Here is an 18559-nt window from a genome sequence, read left to right on the forward strand (position 1 = left end):
TTAAGTTTACTTCCCAGATATGGTTAATTCAAACAGGTCAGATGTGTTTCTCTCAATTTCTCTTTCCCCTGATAAACCTGATGGATCCTGCTCAAGGGCTGACTGACCTTCTTGAATAGCTGAGCTCGCAGCCGGTATGACTTATATTCCAGTCTCCTCTTCTCCTCGTCTCTCTTTCTCTGAACTTCTGGAAGCTGCTCATAAATCCTTAGGAATGGTGCCAGCAGGAAAACAAAGAGCAGTGAGGTCACCCGAACACAGAGGGACATGATCTCTTCTCCCCCCATGTCCCTAAGGTCTGCTGCTCTCAGGGGATTTAGATCTCAAACACAGGCCCGGGGCCTCTGTCGTGGGCCTGCTTCCTATTAGACAGTTGGACACAAAGAATGCTGGCCTGGGGTGCTCATGATCTGGGAGGGCAGACAGATGAATAAAAACGTAAGAAATCTTGCTTATAGTGGTTACTTCTGAGAAAGGAGTGGGATAAATGAGTGGAGGTAACAGCTTTTTACTCTATATGCAAAAATGGACAGTTTCAATATAAAATAACAGCATGTATTAATTAGTATATTTTTAAACACACAGGAAATAACAGAAAGAAAAGTACAATAATGGCCCTATGTACAAAATGCTACACAGAGTTCCACGAAATGAAAGGTGGGTCTTAAAGACAGGAGCAGAGAGGGGATGGGAGGAGAAGGGAGTATTGGTAAGAAAGAGTCAAGGCCTCAAAGAGAGGCATGCAGGGGATCATGTGGGAAGCAGATGAGGTGAAGGTGAAGTGGGCTGTGGAGGGTCTTGTAGCCATGTGAAAACCTTGGGCTCTGTCTTATCAAGGATTGGGTGCCACTGATTTTAAGTAGGGAGGAACATGATCAAACATGCATTTGATAAATATACTCTAATTGGAAATGATCTAAATTTCCCACAAAAGAAAAGTTAAACAGATTATGGAATAAAACGGAATTATTACAAAGCATAAAAAAGATATTTCAAAGAATTTGAGAATTTTTAATGATATGGGAAAATGTCACAATATATATGTTGAGCAAAATAAAGCAGGCTACAAACCTGTATATATCGTATGATCAACAATTTGAGAAAAAATAAGTGTGTGTGAATACAGGTCCCTGCAAAACCCCCACTCCTGCCAGAAACAGCACTAGTGTCAGTTCAGTTTAGATGGAAGGATGATCAGTGACATTTATTTTCTTCTCATTTTCTCTATATTTCCCAAAGTTTTTTATAATTTGAAAAAAAACTCACTGAAAATGACGTAGAGGCTCTGTGGAAAATAAATGAGAAAAAAATAAAGAGCAGAACCAGGAAGAACAGCGTCCTCTGAGGGTGGGGGCCAGGCTGCACCAAGGCGGTGAGAGCAGGTTCCAGAGCAATCAAGAAGCTGAGTGTTCAGGATGCGCTAGCTGGCCCCATGTGTAGTGGCGGGTAACATGGCTAGAGGTGACTGCTCCCCAGCTCTATAGCTGGATGAGGGGGTGGCCCAAGCAAGTGTGGGAGTGGAGAATGGGGAGGTCGGTTTTGGATATGGAGGAGACGATCACTAACTGAAAACACTACAGTGGAGGGCAGGAACGAGACCAAAGAAGAGCATACCTACATTTTTAAAAGTCACTGTTCATGAAAATCACATGTGATACCACCTCACACCTGTTAGAATGGTTATTTATTTATTTTTAAAGATTTATTTATTTATTTATTTATTTATTTATTTATTTATTTATTTATTTGACAGAGAGAGACAGGGAGAGAGGAAACACAAGCAGGGGGAGTGGGAGAGGGAGAAACAGGCTCCCCGTGGAGCAGGGAGCCTGATGCAGGGCTTGATCTCAGGACCTGAGCCGAAGGCAGCAGCTTAACCAACTGAGCCACTCAGGCGCCCCTGTTAGAATGGTTATTATTAAAAAAGCAAGAGAGAAGAGCCTGCTTCTCCCTCTCCTTCTGCCTCTGCCACTTCCCCTGCTTGTGCTCTCTCTCTGTCAAATAAATAAAATCTTAAAAAAAAAAAAAAGCAAGAGATAACAAGTATCTGTAAGGATGCAGAGAAAAGGGAACCCTTGTGCACTGCTGGTGGGGAATGTAAATTGGTTCAGCCCCTGTGGGAAAACAGTGGAGGTTCCTCAAACAATTACAAATAGAACTACCATAAGTAACCTAAGTGTCCATCAACAGATGAATGGATAAAGAAAATATATTATTATATTATTATCCAGTCATAAAAAAGAAGGAAAGCTTTACATTTGCAACAACGTGAATGGACTTTGAGGATATCATGCTAGGTGAAATAAGTCAGATAGAGAAAGGCAAAACTGTATGATCTCACTTACATGTGGAATCTAAAAACATCAAACTCACTGAAATACACAATAGAACGGTGGTTGCCAGGGGCTGGGGGATGGGGATAACGAGGAGATGTTAGTCAAAGGGTACAAAATTCCAGTTATAAGAGGAAGAAGTTCTGGGGATCTCAGGTCCAGCATGGTGACTCTAGTTAACAGTACTGCGCTGTATACTTGAACGCTGCTAGACCTTTAATGTTCTCACCGTAACAGTAAGAACACCCCCACCACCCCCACCAACACTACTACCACCAACAAAATGGTAATTATGTGAGGTAAAGGATATGTTAACTAACCTTAGTGTGGTAAACATATTGCATATACATACATCAAATCATCCCATTATATATCTTAAACTTACACAATGTTATGTGTCAATTAAATCCATGATCGATACATGCATATTGCGAATTAATTGCTAATGCATGCAATGGCATAAAATTCAGCAAGTATAAAAAGGCAAACAATTAGTCTTTGTCCTACTTCTATATGTTAGTCACTCAGTCCTTCTTCCCAAAGGTAAGCGCTATCACCATTTTTTGGGGTACCCTTCCAGAGATATTCTATGCATATAAAAGTATATGCATCTATATAGGCACAAATACTTTTTAAACACTGCACACGGTAGCAGTGTACTCTGCTTGAAACTTGACTTCTTTTTTTTTTTAAGATTTTATTCATTGGAGAGAGCGAGAACACAAGCAGGTGGACGGGCAGACAGAGAAGGACAAGCAGACTCCCCACTGAGCAGGGAGCCCGACATGGGACTCGATCCCAGGACCCTGAGATAGCGACCTGAGCCGAAAGCAGACGCTCAACCGATTGGGCCACCCAGGCGCCCCAAACTTGACTTTTTGTGAAGCTTAACTTAATATGTCTTAGTATTTCATTATTTTTCACTGTATTGCATAAATTCCTAGAAATGTGATTGTGTGGATAATGGGGAATGCCTGAAATAAACACTTTATTTCAAAATATTCATATCTTATATTTTAGGTATCTTTATTTATATGTAGGTTTCTAACAAAGAGAAGCCTGACTAAGGCATGCAAATTAGTGGGAATTCTTTGTATGTTTTTATCTGACTCATCCATACCACAATCTGCTATCTATTTGTCTTTCCTTTTTTAGTGCTATAAGAAACTTCTTTCACAACTAATTTTCTCGTAACATTTTAACTTGAGCATAACGTCTTTATTCTAGGGGCAAGCCAGAGCTCCTGATCACTTGGTGGCCTTATTTATACTTTTATAATTACTCTTATTCTTTTGTCCTTACCGCTTAGACCTCTGAATCATTTCCTTCTTCCCAACAGGCCTGTTCTTCCGGGCATCCAGGAAGCCTAAGCATAAGAAGGGGTTTTCAGTGGATAGTGTCTTAACAGGGAAGGGTGTGTTGCTCAAGAGCTGTGAGAAGGAGCTGCCAGGACTTGGTGTCCCTACCTTGAGCTGACAGTACTGGGTGGTGAGCAATGGCCAAGGCCAAGGCCAGGGTTAGACTATGGGGACTGTGACAGCAGGCTGCTGAAGACATGACACGCGGCGGCACAGACTAGCCAGTGTGAACAGAAACACTGGCCGGTTTATAGTAAGGCTGTGATGAAAGCAGTGGGTAGCACTTGGTCGTTTTCACAGCGTTCACATATTGTTTTACGGAGATCTTACACCTAGCAGAATTGTTAGGAGCACAGAATCTAAAGCGAGCCCATCAGGGTTTAAATCCCAGCTTATCAGGTGTATAATCTTGGGCAAGGGACTTAAGCTCTCGTTGTTTCTGTTTTCTCATCTGTAAAATAGGGATATTAAATAGCATCTCCCTCAGAGAGGTGTTATAAGCATTGAACAAGAACCGTGCCTGGGCCAAACATGTAAGGGTTACATATTATTATTATTATTATCATCATTACCATTACCATCATCATCACCCTCACCACAACCACCACCACCCCATGAGGCAGGCAATCCTGGAACTTGCTCACAGACCCACAGCTGCCTTATAAATACACCAGTCTCACCGCACACTCTGGTTTCTAAGATGCAGTGACAGGTCAGGAGAACTTGGGCTTATGTGGATCACGAGAGCACCGAGAGCCACAAGGGGCAGGTCTGCTGCCCAGGGAGAGTGGAGTCTCAGCAAGCAAGCAGGCCCTTTCTGTCCCTGTGACTGGGATGGCGCTGAGCAGTGCCCCCCCGGCTGGGAAGCAGCCCTTGCCCTCTGCAGCCGTGAGAGGCAAGTGAAGAGGCAGAGAGTACCTCTCTTCAGGAGCGGGCGCGTGGGGTCCCGGGAGCCCTGCTGCTCTCCCGCAGTGTTGAACAGGGCCTCCCGCTCACTCTGCAAAATGTTCTGCAGCTTCCTCTCCTGGACTATTAGCTTCAGACGCTTTATTCGCTCCCCAGAGCGGGAGATGAAGTCAGGTCTGTGAAACTGAAGGGATTCCTGAAGGGGAAAAAAGGCCCCCCGACCTCACGTTAATGATGCAGCCTGTTCTCCAAGGGCTTAGAAAATAGCATCAGCCCCAAGTGGTTTGAAGAGCCTGTTTCTAAAGTGCAGAAAATATCTAGAGTTGAAGAATAATCTAACAACTCTCTGTGGGGGAGAGCTCCAGGAGGAAAATCAGAGGGATCAAAGAATGCCTCTGGAGTAAGCCAAGAACTAAGACTGTGGCAATTACAACTCGCCCAAATATCGATGGGCGAGAGCTCAGCCTATTGTGCTGTTTTAAATTTCCCTTCAAACAAATACATTATTAAATGACACTTCTTTCAGCTCCCAAGGCACATATAGAGAAGGGACTTTGTGCTATGCAAGAACAGGAGCTATGTAAATGGAGGAACACACAACGGCGGACACAAGCACCAGACCTCCGGAGCACTCCACGTGCAGGTATCCACGACCCCAGCGAGCAGCATCACAACACCCGCCCTTCTCTTGCCTTGTCCCAGGTACAGAGGGCAATGCCCGACTTACAAGGGTTAACAGTGAGGCAGCCTCTGAGTAACGATGAGTGGGAACAGACGAACTGCGGAAGGGCTAGAAATGAGGGTGACAGGACTGTTCTTTGGAAGGCCAAGTAACAGTCTTAACTTCTTCTTCTTCTTCTTTTTTTTTAAAGATTTTATTTATTTATTTGAGAAAGAGAGAGCACGTGAGAGGGGGGAGGGTCAGAGGGAGAAGCAGACTCCCCGCCGAGCAGGGAGCCCGATGCGGGACTAGATCCCGGGACTCCAGGATCATGACCTGAGCCGAAGGCAGTCGCCCAACCAACTGAGCCACCCAGGCGCCCAACAGTCTTCTTTGTATTTCCCCTCTTGACCCTCTTCAACACACAGCTAAAATTAACTCAGTGTCACCGCACCTGTAGGGTTGCTCTCACAAACGGCTTCAGTGGGCCTCTCCCTGGGCTTGCTAGTGACCCGCGGTTGTCCTCGTGCTGTCCCTGCCGGTTCTGTTCCCGCAGCGGTTCCCTCCACGGTTTGGTGTTGGTTATTGGTGCAAACCAGCAGATACCAGGGCCAGGATGCTTGGGCAGGTTTTCCTTAGGACCAGACTTTACATTTTCCACGGGAACAAACCATGAAACCCCTATGGGAAATATTTTTAATAAAGAAAAAAGATTTTTCATTCTTCTCATCAAAGACTTGTGTAATATAGGCTCTCAGGGGACTCAGCTGTCAGAGGCCACCAGGATGCCCCGGAGTTTGCTAAACTGCAGGCATGACTGTAATTACAGTGCTAGATACTTTGAAAATGTGCCAAGGTAGTGCTCGGGGAAATGGGGTCAACACAGAGTTATTTAGAAGTAAAGAATCTTAGCATTGCAACAGACTTGAAATTCATTAGTTCTTTGGCTATAAAACTGGAATTAGAAACTGACCTTCACAGCAACTGTGCCTGTTCTTCCTTAACTTTTTATCCCCAAGATAGCTGGCGAGAAGTCTTTTCTCTTCTATTTTTTCTTCTGACCAAGAAGTCACATCACTGTCCTCTTCTATTCTAGCCTCGCTAGAACTTGGAGTTGGGAAAGTCATCCCAACATCTCGAGTGTGTTTTCTGACACCATTCACAATCTCCAAGTTACCTGAGGAAAAAGATCCACAGATATCCTGGGAGTAGCCTTGAGACTTAGTTAACATGTGTATTCAGTTCAGTAAATGAAAACTGTAAGCCTTTGAAAATGCAGGCTACTGCCTCCTCTGTGTGGTGTGGAGGGGTGTGAGAGAGAGAGACAAAGGCGGTGAGGGAGAGAGAGAGAGGGAGGGAAGAAGAAAGAAAGAAGGTTTTTATTTCTAAGTCAATTTAGATATTAAAGGGAAAAAAACAACTAACATGGATTCAATGGGTAAAAGATTTCAGTTTTTTTTTTTTTTTTAAAGATTTTATTTATTTATTTGACAGAGAGAGAATAAGTACGGGGAGTGGGAGACGGAGAAGCAGGCTCCCTGCGGACTCGACCCCAGGACCCTGGGATCATGACCTGAGCTGAGGGCAGATGCTTAACTGACTGACTCACCCAGGGGCCCCAGGATTTCAGTTCTGATCCCAAATGAGAAAGATAGTTAATGCTTATAGTCCTGTCAGTCAACCAGGTAAGGAAGAGGTTGACAGATACAAAGACAAGACTTGAGGGGGGAAAAATCAAGGGCGGCATTTATTTTTGTTATATAAAATCAAAAGAGGGGCGCCTGGGTGGCTCAGTTGGTTAAGCGACTGCCTTCGGCTCAGGTCATGATCCTGGAGTCCCGGGATCGAGTTCCGCATCGGGCTCCCTGCTCGGCAGGGAGCCTGCTTCTCCCTCTGGCCCTCCCCCCTCTCATGTGCTCTCTCTCTCAAATAAATAAATAAAATCTTTAAAAAAATAAAATAAAATAAAATAAAATAAAAAGATAGAGAAAAATGTAAGTGAAAAGCCTCCTTCACACTCCTGTTCTCCATTCAGTTTGTAACCCCAGAATTTTTTGCACACATTCAAGCAACTATCTTCCTTTATTTTTAAAGTATTTTGCTTTTTCTTTTTAATTATCAATGTTGGAGATCTTGTCATATTTCCTCACCCTATGTTTCATTATATGGATGTACAATAATTTATTTAAGCATTTGGCTATTGATGGGTATCTAAGTTGATTTAAATTTTAGTTATAGTACAATGGAATATTACTCAGCCATTAGAAAGGATGAATATCCAACTTTTACATCAACATGGATGTGGCTGAAGGAGATTATGCTAAGTGATATAAGTCAAGCAGAGAAAGTCAATTATCATATGGTTTCACTTATTTGTGGAACATAAGGAATAGCACGGAGGACATTAGGAGACGGAAGGTAAAAATGAAAGGAGGGAAACTGGAGGGGAAGACGAACCATGAGAGACTATGGACTCCTAGAAACAAACTGAACGTTTTGTGGGGGGGGATGGGGTAGCCCGGTGTCGGGTATTAAGGAGGGCATGTATTGCATGGAGCACTGGGTGTTATACGCAAACAATGAATCATGGAACACATCAAAAACTAATGATGTACTGTATGGTGACTAACATAACATAATAAAATTAAAATTAATTTTGGCTATAATAAACACTACCTCAATGATGAATTCTGTACACTTGTCATTTTGCACATATGCACAACATATCTATAGGCTAAATTCCAAAAGTAAAAGTGCCAGGTCAAAGTAATTTTGATTGAAACTGCCAAATTGCTTGTCTTAGGGATTGTATTTCCAACCTGAATGTATGACAGCACCTACTTCTTTACACTTGTGCCCACAAACTTATTACCAGACCTAGATTTCTGCCAGTCTGACAGGTGAAAAATGGCATTTGAGTATAGTTTTAATCTTCATTTTATTGTGAGGTTGAGTATCTTAACATATGTTAAAGATCTACTTGTATTTCAATGGAAATGTTTAAATTCAGGTAACTTACCTGCTTGTATGCTCTTGTTTAACATTTGTACATTTTGCTTGTTGCCAAGGGTAGAGCTTGAGCTACAGAAACTACTGGTAGAAGATGAAACAGAATCAGAAGAAATCACATGGTTTGCCACCTGGAAAACCAAAAGAGACCCTGTTATTACCTGCAGTCAATGGCACAGTCATCTACAGGATAAGAAAACATACAAGCCACCAAAAGCCCTTTCTCATTTGATTCCAGTTGTTGAGATCAAGTTGCCAGAAAGCTTGTGACAATGGGAACATGCTCCCGCACCGTTTATAACAGGGAGGGGAAAGCTGCTGTGGTTGGATAAGGGCCTGAGCTGTTTTAAGAAGGGAAGACATGTTGGCTAACTGAACATAATAAAAACAAACAAACAATGACTCCGAAAACTCAAAAAAATAAAAAGAAAAAGAAGGGAAGACATCAAGACTGGGTATGTTCACAGCACTTGAAAAAACTCTGAAGAAGGTGTTAGCCAAAGATTAGGCTGGTGGGTCTTCAGAATGAAATTCTAAAATTTTGATGAGAGATAAAGAGGGCTAGGAATGACTAAAGAGGGTGGGGAGCTGCAGAGGGTGCTCTCCAGTAAGATCAGATTCAGATACTTATACACAGGTAAATACAAAGAGCTAAAAGGCCCCATGAAAAGTCCCAAATGACTGGAGTATTGCAAAAATTATTAAAGAACCCAAAAAGGCCTTTATAATTATGTTCAGAGCAACAAGAGCAAAGAAGGGCAACCTCATGGATTGAAGTTGATGGTAGAATGTTAGTGAATGACAAAAAGATGACCAAAATGTATAAAACAGTGTTTCTTTTTTTTTTTTTTTAAAGATTTTATTTATTTGACAGAGAGAGACACAGCGAGAGAGGGAACACAAGCAGGGGGAGTGGGAGAGGGAGAAGCAGGCTTCCCGCTGAGCAGGGAGCCCGATGTGGGGCTCGATCCCAGGACCCTGGGATCATGACCTGAGCCGAAGGCAGACGCTTAACGACTGAGCCACCCAGGCGCCCCTAAAACAGTGTTTCTTAAACTTGTTCATCACAACAGTCTCCTGGGGGAATGGGTCCTAACCCAGAACAATGAGGTAGCGTCTCCAGGGGAGGGGCCTGGGCATTTATATTTTTCATAAATGCCAGGTACTTGTCTACTTAAGCAAGTTTGGTAAAGGTGAACTGAAGGCCAGGTTAGGAAAGGAAACTGAGAATGTCTGCTCCCTGAACTAATAAACTATATTCTGGGGCCCTTAGGAAATTGAAACAGTTTCTTTTAGAAACTTGAAACAGAGGAGCGATGTTAGATATCTGGGGACAAGAAATGTTTTAATTTTCATGGGGCACCTGGGTGGCTCAGTCATTAAGCATCTGCCTTCAGCTTGGGTCATGATCCCAGGGTCCTGGGATCAAGCCCTGCATCGGGCTCCCTGCTCCATGGGAAATCTGCTTCTCCCTCTCCCACTCCCCCTGCTTGTGTTCCCTCTCTCACTGTGTCTCTCTCTGTCAAATAAATAAAATCTTAAAAAAAAAGAAAAGAAATGTTTTAATTTTCAAAAAGATAAGCATTGCAAACTGGTGGATTTAACAATGATGACATGTAAAATTCTAGAATGGATCACCAATCTAATAATTTGCAAGCATTTGGAGGTCAAAGAAAAGATGAGCACATTTCAGCTAGTGCTCAGGAAAGCAGGCAGAATGAGCCCTGCCAGGTTAGCCTGTTTTTTTTTTCTAGTAGATATGGTCACTAACTGGTAAGCCAAAAGAATGTGGAGTCGAGTACAAGTAGATTTCAATAAAATGACAAAACTTGTTGTGACATCTTTGAGGGCAAGATGGAGTTATGTGGGTTAAATGATAAAATAAGTTGGTAGAACCAGAACTGGTTGAACTTTTTTTTTTTTTTAAGATTTTATTATTTATTTGAGAGAGAGAGGGACAGAGCACAAGCAGGGGGAGCAGCAGAAAGAGAGGGAGAAGCAGGCTCCCCGCGAGCAGGGAGCCCGATGTGGGGCTCGATCCCAGGACGCTGGGATCATGACCTGAGCCGAAGGCAGACGCTTAACCGACTGAGCCACCCAGGCCCTAAAGGTTATTATTAACACAGAGAGGCTTTTAATGAATGTTTTCCTTGATTCAACAGCAAGTATTTACTAAGTACCTATCGCGTCCAGTTACTTGGTTAGCTCTGGCTATTCCTTCTTAACATTTTATATATATGTCTTGGAGATAGGGGGAGCAGGTGATTTCTTGTATGATGCATATCTGGGAGGGCCTAAATGACTGTCAAGATCCAAAATAATAAACAGGAATGATGCCAAATCAAACTCGGGGTAATTGTAAAGCCCTACACATTGGGCAGGAGGAATGGCAACAACTTTGATACAATAGAAAAAGCTCTGTGTCTGGAGTCTGAAGACATCCTCCCCTTACTAGCTGTCTCTACTTGAGAGCACTCTCTGTGTCAGTTTCCCCAGCTCAATAAGGGAGCACTTGCATTTCTGAAAGTACAGAAGTGTTAGAACAAATGATTTAGGTTATAAACTGCAAAAAACTAACATAAAACGAAGAGACTACTGTGATGTTAAAAAACCCAAAATGTATGAGGATAGAAAGGGTGGTGAGGAAGATAGGCCTGACTGGCAATATCCTTATACCTTCTCTGCAGCTCTAAGAGGAGAAAGCATGTTAGGTACTGAAAGGGACTAACTTTCAGGCTAGATTGTTAAGTATAAAAAGCAAAGCTGGGGCGCCTGGGTGGCTCAGTTGGTTAAGCGACTGCCTTCGGCTCGGGTCGTGATCTCAGGGTCCTGGGATCGGGCCCCGCATCGGGCTCCCTGCTCGGCGGGAGGCCTGCTTCTCCCTCTCCCGCTCCCCCTGCTTGTGTTCCCTCTCTCACTGTCTCTGTCAAATAAATAGTCTTTAAAAAAAAAAAAAAAAAAAAAGCAAAGCTGCCAGGTTTGTGAGAAAAAGAAAACATATGCAGGTATTTGCTTTTTTATGGATAAAATACCTGTGCAAGAAAAGAACCCAGATTGGAAAGGAAGAAGTACAACTGTTTTTATTTGCAAATGACATGATCCTGTCCATAGACTATACTAAGGAATCCATAAAGAAGTATTAGAACTAGTAAATTTAGCCAGATTGCAGATACAAAATCAAGAAGATGAAAAAATATCAATTGTATTATTTTTTTAAGATTTTATTTATTTGCGAGCGAGAGAGAGGAGAGAGTGCGTGCAAGAGCAGGAGGTAGGGGGAGAGGGAGAAACAGACTCCCTGCTGAGCATGGAGCCTGACTGACCCAGGACCCTGAGATCATGACCTGAGCCGAAAGCAAGAGTCAGACGCTTAACCGACTGAGCCACCCAGGTGCCCCCCCAAAAATCAATTGTATTTCTATATTCTAGCAGTAAACAATCTGAAAATAAAATTAAGGCAACAATTCTATTCATAGCAGCATCAAAAAGAATGAAATAATTAGGAATAAATTTAACAACAGAAGTGCAAGGCTTGCACACTGAAAACTACAAAACACTGGTGGGAGAAATTAAAAATCTGAATAAATACTGAGATATTCCACGTAGGTAATTTAAAAAATGGGCTTAAGGGGTGCCTGGGTGGCTCAGTCAGTTAAACGTCTGACTCTTGATTTTGGCTCAGGTCAATTCTCAGAGTCCTGGGATCGATCCCCATGTCAGGCTCTGCGCTGGGCGTGGAGTCTGCTTAAGATTCTCTCTCTCGGGCGCCTGGGTGGCTCAGTTGGTTAAGCGACTGCCTTCGGCTCAGGTCATGATCCTGGAGTCCCGGGATCGAGTCCTGCATCGGGCTCCCTGCTCGGCAGGGAGTCTGCTTCTCCCTCTGACCCTTCTCTCTCTCATGTGTTCTCTCTCATTCTCTCTGTCTCAAATAAATAAATAAAGTCTTTAAAAAAAAAAAGATTCTCTCCATCTCCCTCTGAACCTACCCCCTGCCCTCTTAAAAAAAAAAAAAAGTATGAATTCTATGGTATACAAATTATACTTCAATAAAGCTGTTTTAAAAATCTCTGTGAAGGGGTGCCTGAGTGGCTCAGTCGTTTAGCGTCTGCCTTCGTCTCAGGTCATAGTCCCAGGGTCCTGGGATCGAGCCCCACATCGGGCTCCCTGCTTGGTGGGAAGCTTGCTTCTCTCCCGCTCCCCCTGCTTGTGTTCCCTCTCTTGCTATGTCTCTGTCAAATAAATAAAATCTTTAAAAAAAAAGAAAAAAAAAATCTGTGAAGACGTGCAGGAACCAGTAACACTGAGTAGCTCTAGAATAGACAGCTATGTGCCTGGGGCGCAGAAGTGGGGAGGACACTATCAAATACTCTTTTATACATTTAAAATTTTGTACCATGTAATTGAATTCCAGTTTAAGAAGTGAAAATAAAACAAAAACATACAGAAAAGAGTGTAGCTATAGAGGTTTCATGGCTCTGCTGAGCTCAACAGAAGTAAAATATATGTTAGGCCAAAGAAATGTTCTAGCCACAGAAAGGAAGGTGATATATCTGCTCTGTCAACATGTTCTCATCATCTGAAGCACAACATGCTTAGTTCAAAGAGACATGTTTAAAAATAAGATATCAGCAAACTTAAGAGACCCAGGAAAGCTGCCAATTTATAGGAAATGGGAGTAGAAAGCATAATCTGCGAAAAATTGTTCAGAGTGAAGACCTGAGAGGAAACACCTCTGGGAAGAAAGCGGGAACCCAAGAAGAACACTGGACCTATTTCCTGTGCCTTTTGGAAGCAGAGCTGGGAACACAGCCAGGAGTGCAATAATTGCAGATTTTGGATCTCTAGAAGGTAAGACCTTCGATAATGGAGTCTTAGACACCTGAATGAGCTGCCCATGCGCACTGAGGGAGTGGTGGAGCTCTCTGCAACCAGAGGCTCGAGTGCCTCGTGGTGCAGATGCAGCAGAAATGATGGTCCCTTCCAAGCGCGAGTCTCCTGAACATCCCAAGGGTACAACCAGTCATGGTATGCACCACTGGGTGTGAAATACACATGTTTACATCTGAGTCAAGGAGGAGCCTTGGTGTGTGTTTCTGTTTCTAGTTCAAATCTTTCAGATTAATTCCTGCCTATAAAAAGTCAAACATTTAAAAATAGAGAATAGTCTAAAAATAAATAATCTCACAATAAAATATATTTAGTTAGACCTCTAGGATGGTGAAAAAAACCAAAGGACAGACAAAGACAAGTGTTTTCAAGGATGTGCAGAAGCTGGAGCCCTCACAGACTGCTGGTGAATGCAAAATGGTGACAGTACTTTGGGTAACAGTGCAGCAGTTCCTCAAATGGTTAAATGTAGAGTTACCATATGCTCCAGCATATATCCGCTCCCAGGCATATGCCCAAAGAAATGAGAACATACATCCACACAAAACTTGTAATGAATGTTCCCAGCAGCCTTGTTAATAATAGCCAAAAAGTAGAAGAAATCCAAATGTCCGTTTACTGCTGAATGGATAAATAAACTATGTAATGGAATATAATTTGGCAATAAAAAAGAATGAATACACTGCTACAAAGTAGATGAACCTTGAAGACATTAAGTGAAAGAAGCCAGTCACAAAAGATCACATATCACAGGATTCCATGTATACGAAATGTCCAGAAGAAGCAAATCTATTGAAACAGAAAGTAGATTAGTAACCACAGCCAGGGGCTGGGGCAGGGGTGAGAGGTTGGGAGAAGTGCGGAATGACTTTGCTAGTGCGTACAGGGTGTTCTTAGCGGGTGTGGAAAATGTTTTACAATTAGATTGGGGTGATGGTTGCACAAGTCTGTGAATAATACTAAAACCCACTGAACTGTACACTTTAGGTGAATTTTATGGTATGTGAAAAATCTCAAAAAAGCTGTAAAAATGTATTTATTTATTATGTAAACCAAAATAATGTAGATTATGAAGCCTTATTTGGAGAACAAGGCTGATGTTCTGTGGTCCTCTATCTCCTGTTAACTGATATAAGAACAATGGAAGGGGACTAACAGTGTCATTTTCATATAATAAAGCATGAACAATCCCAACAAAAACGTGGGCATTGGATGTTGTTGGGATGATGTAGCACTACCCACACTGTGATGAAGGCCATGATGACAGCCATAGAGTCACAACAATCTTCGTAACGCACAGGCCTCACTGTGTCTGACAATCTGTGCTGATGACCCCCCAAGAGACAGCACATCAGTTTTGCTGAATTCCTTTATGGATGCTGTTGGTAAACCAAAACAGTTACTCTCCTTAGTCCATGGGAGAGTTCCAGGCATCTCCTCAGACGATCTCATCATCCCTTAGGGCCTGGGTGTGAATCAGCTCACTCAGTCCTCTGCAATGAGGCTTACATGAAAAGATTTAAGTGACTACGAATCAACCGACATTATCAGCCATCATGGTTTCAAGTTTTCTGTTGCACAGTCTTGGAAGAAGACAGATGCAGGCTGGCTGGCTGCCTGCTCCTGTTTTAATTTCTATTATTATGAGTGCAAAGTCACCTGCTGATGCCTTATTCCACAATGCGAAAAGAAAGAAAATAAACTCCTACCATCTCAGAGATACATCGGGCTTTTTCAGTACTTTTTAGTTTAATTAAAATCTAGGTGAGATTCAATTCCCACATTTATTGATCAGAGATACCTTCAAATAGACCCCACCCCCCAAAAGCTTTTCAATTAAAAAATTACTTTTTTAGGTAGAAATTGAGCTTAGGAAAATATATCCAATAAAGGAGAAAGGCCACGTTTTCTTACATGACCCTATTTAGCTATTCTTCATATAGGAAATGTGTTATTACCACCTTCTGCCGCTGGGAGATGCTTTTCTTTCAGAGGAATGGGTTTATGCTGGTTCATTTATAACCACTGAAATTTAGGACGAGAGATACACATTGATAAGACAGTGTCAAAATAAGAACTATAGTCTATGGCACCAAAGGACAGTCTTTTCTTGTGAGGAGTTTTTAGATATATGCAGATCACATGTCAACTGTAGTTTCAATAAAATTTTGATATAGATTTAATTCCCAAAACACAAAATTTTGATATAGATTGTATGGACAGTATTCCTTTGATATAGATTTTGATATAGATTTATTGATCAGAAACCTGATTCTATCAAACATTTTTATATCAAAAACTTGATACAGATTAAAGCTTACAGAAGCTCAGGTGGTAACTGTTATTCACCTTTAAAGAATCAGAACTGGGTATTTTTTTCTGCAAGTCTGGTAGATGAGAACTATGAAAAATCCTCCTCAGAACATTAAAAAGGCATTGTGCCTGCATAATAGGTCCTCAGAAAATTTCTTTTGTTAATCTTCAGACTGGAAGACTTATTTCAATTATTACCTTACTGAACTTGTTCAAATATGCCATTTATTTAGGGCTATACATTTCTCTCCAAATATAGATTTAGTCACATCCCATAAGTTTTGGGTATGTGCCTTTACTGTCTTTAATGAAAAAAAAAAAGTGTATTTTCAATTTTTGGTCCTTCTATAACCCAAAAGTTTAGAATGAGGATTTTAAAAATTTTATCTACCTAATGAAAAAAAATATATAGTTGTTAAATTCCAACTTTATTGCATTGTGGTTAGAAAATATAAGCTTAGTTATAAATCTTCTACTTTGGGGTTTTGTCAACATTTTGCCTAAGTACAATTATTTTTGTAAATATTCCATGGGCATTTGGAACAAGTGTGGATGCTGTGTTTTTGGAATGAAGTTTTAGGTAGATATTTTAAATCAATCTTATTAATATTGCTAGCAAAATCTTTCATATCTTTTATCTGCTACAGTTAAAATCTGAAAAACTCAATTAAAGTAGCTTACTCTTGTACTTATCACATTCTATATTATAAGTGCATCTGGAAGAACGGAAAATGAATGCATTCTGGTTGAAAGCACAGCAGTAATTTTGGAAGTCTCTAAAAGACTCTTCCCTCCTTTTGACATTACAGTGGGGATAGGATAGATAAGATTCTCAAGACAAATAACATTTAACTAAAAATGAAAAAAAAAGGGGGGGTACCTAGGTGGCACAGTGGGTTAAGTGTCTGACTCTTGATTTAGGCTCAGGTCATCTCAGGGTCATGAGACGAGCCCCGCAGGGGGCTCCGCACTGGGCATGGAGCCTGCTTAAGATTCTCTCTCCCTCTCCATCTGCACCCCACCTCCCCCGCTTGCACGCATGTGCACACTCTCTCTCTACAACCAACCAACCCTTGGTATAGAAATTTGTATTTCTAATCTTCTGGCCAAACTAGAAATTATTGGCAGAAAGTGGAAATATAGGAATTTCCAGGCACTGCAGTTAGGATACAGACTGGAAAGCAATTTGGTACGAATGTAGGAAATTTATATAGCTTATGATCCAAGAATTGCACTTCTGGGTATATATGGCAAAGACAGTTTCACACAGATCCAATGAGGGGTATGGACAAGGGTGTGCACTCCCATTGTTTGTGGTGATGGGAGCTGACAGCAACCTGAGTGCCTACTACAGGGAAAGTACACTGGTGAACTGGTAGATGCACTCAGTGGAGTACTATATGACGATCAGAAACCTGATTCTATATATATGTCTAGCGATGGAGATAGATGTTAAAAACACAATGCCTACTGAAAATAAGAAAAAAATGGATGTACCTTTTATATAAATTGAAAACACAGGCACACATACAGAATACACATTTTGTAAGAACTCTTGTAAGTCAAAAGATTTTTACATAACAAGACCAGTTGCCTATGGAAAAGTAGGAATGAGGATGCAATGTGGGGATAAAATTTTAAAGAGAGGCCATGAACCTAGGAGTACATTTAACTCAACCCTCAGCACCTGAAGTTAAAATTTTTTTTTGTTTGTTTTATCTTGGCATAGACACTGTGTATAATACTTTTCTACTCTTATTCTTTCACTCTACTTCTAGAAGGATTTATTATGACTATATTGGAGATGCAAATAGGTATTTTAGGCAGAAACTAGAACACCATGAAAAGCTTGAGAATCTCCCTTTCCAGCTTATAATTAACATTGTGTTTGATCAGTCTGGCTTATCTCACTTTTTTATTAATGTCAAACAAAAACAACTTTAATGGTATCTTTTTAGAAAACACATGCTTCTTGTAAAAAAAAATCAAAAGACACAACATTATAAAGGAAAAAAATTATAAACCCATAATTTTAAGATAACTTGTTAATATTTGTTCCAGTCAATATACACAGATGTATATATGACATATATGGTTTACATCTTGCTTTTTATCTCTTAACATATAATGACACTTATCTTTCAGGTTCCAAGATACTGCTTTTGATTGTTTTTTCTTTCCATATAGGAGTGTGATTATAACGACTGATATGAAATCAGCTTGTTTTATAAACATCTAAGAATCACTGGTAAACACTTACTAAATATTACTAAAGCTCTCATTTTATTCTCTCATGGAGGCCCCTTTGTTTGGTAGTTATGTGTTGTTCATTTGCCCAGCTGCTGGAAACATGGTATTTAGCTAGATTAGAACATGGACCTAATGAAATATATCCAAGATCAGCAGCAGGTGTGTGAATCATAAAATATACACCTGGAAGCTCACTGGTGAAAATGTTAATCATGACTATTTCAGGATGATGAGAATTATGGGTGATTTCCAAGGTCTTTGTATTATCTGAACTTTTTTTTTTTTTTAAAGATTTTTTATTTATTTATTTGAGAGAGAGAGAGAATGAGAGACAGAGAGCATGAGAGGGAGGAGGGTCAGAGAGAGAAACAGACTCCCTGCCGAGCAGGGAGCCCGATGCGGGACTCGATCCCGGGACTCCAGGATCATGACCTGAGCCGAAGGCAGTCGCTTAACCAACTGAGCCACCCAGGCGCCCATCTGAACTCTTTATATTTAGTAAGCTTTTTACCTTTATGCTCAAAAGAAATATTTTTGACAAAAAAGAACATTTTTGACAAAATATAGGGTGATAAAGAGAAGGATGTAAAGTGGTAGGAACATCAACAGAAACTATCCTGACAGGCAAGTCCTCCACACTCTGTGATGAGGAAAGACATAAGCATAGTTCTAGTTGAGAGGAAGGAGCCTATAGAAAAGGAAGAAACTGAATATAAGAGAGACAGAGAAACACTGAGAAAATAGATGAATGGATTTTAGAAACTATGACAGCACACAGATAGGCTTAATGAACCTCTTTTCCATAACTGAAAGATATGAACAAAAAGTGAAAAGAATATTCA

General features: G+C 41.1%; 1 protein-coding gene across 2 annotated transcripts in view; it reads right to left on the reverse strand.

The window, feature by feature from the left end:
• Positions 1-18559, reverse strand: part of ALMS1 (ALMS1 centrosome and basal body associated protein) — a 213235-nt gene that overhangs the window by 1119 nt on the left and 193557 nt on the right. The window contains exons 19-24 of one of the 2 annotated variants that reach the window (XM_035001297.1): positions 8278-8398; positions 6232-6435; positions 5713-5939; positions 4610-4793; positions 3636-3699; positions 108-207 (exon numbers count right to left, since the gene is read on the reverse strand). In XM_035001297.1, coding sequence (XP_034857188.1) covers positions 108-207; positions 3636-3699; positions 4610-4793; positions 5713-5939; positions 6232-6435; positions 8278-8398 — 900 coding nt within the window. Of the gene's footprint in view, positions 1-107; positions 208-3635; positions 3700-4609; positions 4794-5712; positions 5940-6231; positions 6436-8277; positions 8399-18559 lie in introns of those variants that run through there. The other variant, XR_004678529.1, reaches the window with a different exon arrangement.

The sequence above is a fragment of the Mirounga leonina genome, unplaced genomic scaffold (genome assembly GCF_011800145.1).
Source record: "Mirounga leonina isolate KUSES-001 unplaced genomic scaffold, KU_Mleo_1.0 Mir_125, whole genome shotgun sequence".
Lineage (NCBI taxonomy): Eukaryota > Metazoa > Chordata > Mammalia > Carnivora > Phocidae > Mirounga > Mirounga leonina.